This window comes from Mizuhopecten yessoensis, unplaced genomic scaffold (assembly GCF_002113885.1).
Source record: "Mizuhopecten yessoensis strain PY_sf001 unplaced genomic scaffold, ASM211388v2 hete_36065260, whole genome shotgun sequence".
NCBI lineage: Eukaryota > Metazoa > Mollusca > Bivalvia > Pectinida > Pectinidae > Mizuhopecten > Mizuhopecten yessoensis.
In genome coordinates, this window is record NW_018483295.1 from 1 (window position 1) to 1896 (window position 1896).

Sequence of the window (1896 nt, forward strand, 5' to 3'; positions counted from 1 at the left end):
TGCTTTGACTGCTTAAATATTCAGGTGAGCGATACAGGCCCTCTGAGCCGCTTGTTCCAGGATTTCTATAATTGTGACAATCTTAGTTGTAAATCCAAGCTGCATTCCTTTACTACAGTTCCATGCTGGAGAAGAACCTGCGTCAGTTGATGGAATCTGTGGATGACGTGGCCATGGATGCTAACCGCTACCTCAATTTCCAGAGACAGGCTGCGAAACAGAAGTTACAGAAAAGCCAATACATTCAGAAAAGGGTACGTGTATCTATACATTAAGGCCTAATCCTAGTTATAATTCCTCAGATTCTATAGAGTGTAACTTCATGTTTTCTGTAATTCTTTTCCACATATTTGTGCATGCACATTTCTAGGGCCCGGTTTTGAGATCCAGGTACCCTACAGCTTCCGTCCATCCATCTATCCGTCCTTCTTCAGTTCACTAATATTTAAAAATGAAACAAATTATCGCCTTGACTTCTTCTTGGTGATTATGGGGGATATATATGGTCAGGCACACGGAAGACCCTTTTAAACCAAATTTGTCTTGCATCATTCCTTTGATAACGAAACTCAATATTGTTTAGTATTGGGGAAATTTGGGGCATCTTTTTAACACCCAAGTACAGGTTAACATATTTTAAGCTCTATTTGTATGGAACATCCTTATGTGCTGTCGTTCAGTGTTTTTGAAATGAAGAATGTTTCTCCATTGGGACAGGAGGGTGGAGTCTGGGGAGGAAATAGAGAAAGACATACTATTTTAGCTTTTCCAGTTCCTGTTGGTGAATTTGTGACCGTTGACGCTTCCTCCATGATTTAATTGAAGCATGTGTTACTTTCTCCAAATACTAACAGATTCTAATTGATGTGTTAACCAAAATTTTATTTTTCTTGGCACTTAAAAATTTCATAATTTCTGATAGAAGTCTAATAATGAAGCTTTATAATTGTTGTAACTTGTGTGTTTCATTGACTTGTATTCATCACAAAGTTTAATTACTGTGTAACTTGTTTATCAGGCCTCGGAGAATGCACAGCGAACACAGCACGGTGAGGCGCCACTTCCTGAAGAGGACATCAACAGATTGTTTAAACCTCTTCAGCCCATGGAACGCCTCCACAGCCTCCTTCTGGCGGGGCAGATTGACAACTATTGTGCGCAAGTTGGAGACTTTGCATCACAGAGCTTAGGCAAATTGTTCCTGTCAGAGAGCTTGAAAAATAAGCCGGCAGATAATTAGACATTGAATATTGTCACCTACGAATAACTTTCTACTCTGGAGAAAGGATAATCTTAAACACATTGATAAGACTTTTCAACATCTGACCTTATAATGCCGTCGCCATTTTATACGCTCGATATTTCAATACAGAATGTAAAAGCTGCGAGATGGAAAATAAATTATTTCCAAATGAAAGACTCCTGTATTATCTTAATGTATTGGTAAACTGATGTCACCGCATACCGTTGCTAATATTACACTAGTAAAGTAGAGCTACATGTACTAAAACTAAGATGTCGCCGTCATGTCTCGCAAAGAAACGTTATGAATTCAATTGCTCTTCTCAGTGGCCACAATGTTGAGCAAAAAATCAATCTCTTATCTTAATATTTCTGCATAATTTTTTACAGAACACAAAAGCAATTTCTGTAATCACCTCAAAAATAACAAAATGATAATTTAATGTATGTAGGTATATATATACAGGTTACCTTCTACAAATTTTTAAATGAGATCAATATATATGTATCACAAGTAGCCATAAATACAGCAATATAATACTTCAAGTTGTGTACTTCAGACATGAAATCTATTTAATAATATCTATGGTATTTTATCTTTTAAAAACAGCAGTAATTGTTGTATACATGTACGTACATGTATACAATACACAA

The 1896-nt window shown here is 36.5% G+C and overlaps 1 protein-coding gene across 1 annotated transcript; it reads left to right on the plus strand.

Annotated features, from left to right (window-relative positions):
- The first annotated feature begins 92 nt into the window (after positions 1-92).
- Positions 93-1419, plus strand: LOC110444219 (eukaryotic translation initiation factor 3 subunit H-like). Its single transcript, XM_021488618.1, has 2 exons — positions 93-254; positions 1019-1419. The coding sequence occupies exons 1-2, from the start codon at positions 123-125 to the stop codon at positions 1238-1240; spliced, it is 354 nt and encodes a 117-aa protein (XP_021344293.1). The 5' UTR covers positions 93-122; the 3' UTR covers positions 1241-1419.
- The last annotated feature ends 477 nt before the right edge of the window (positions 1420-1896 follow it).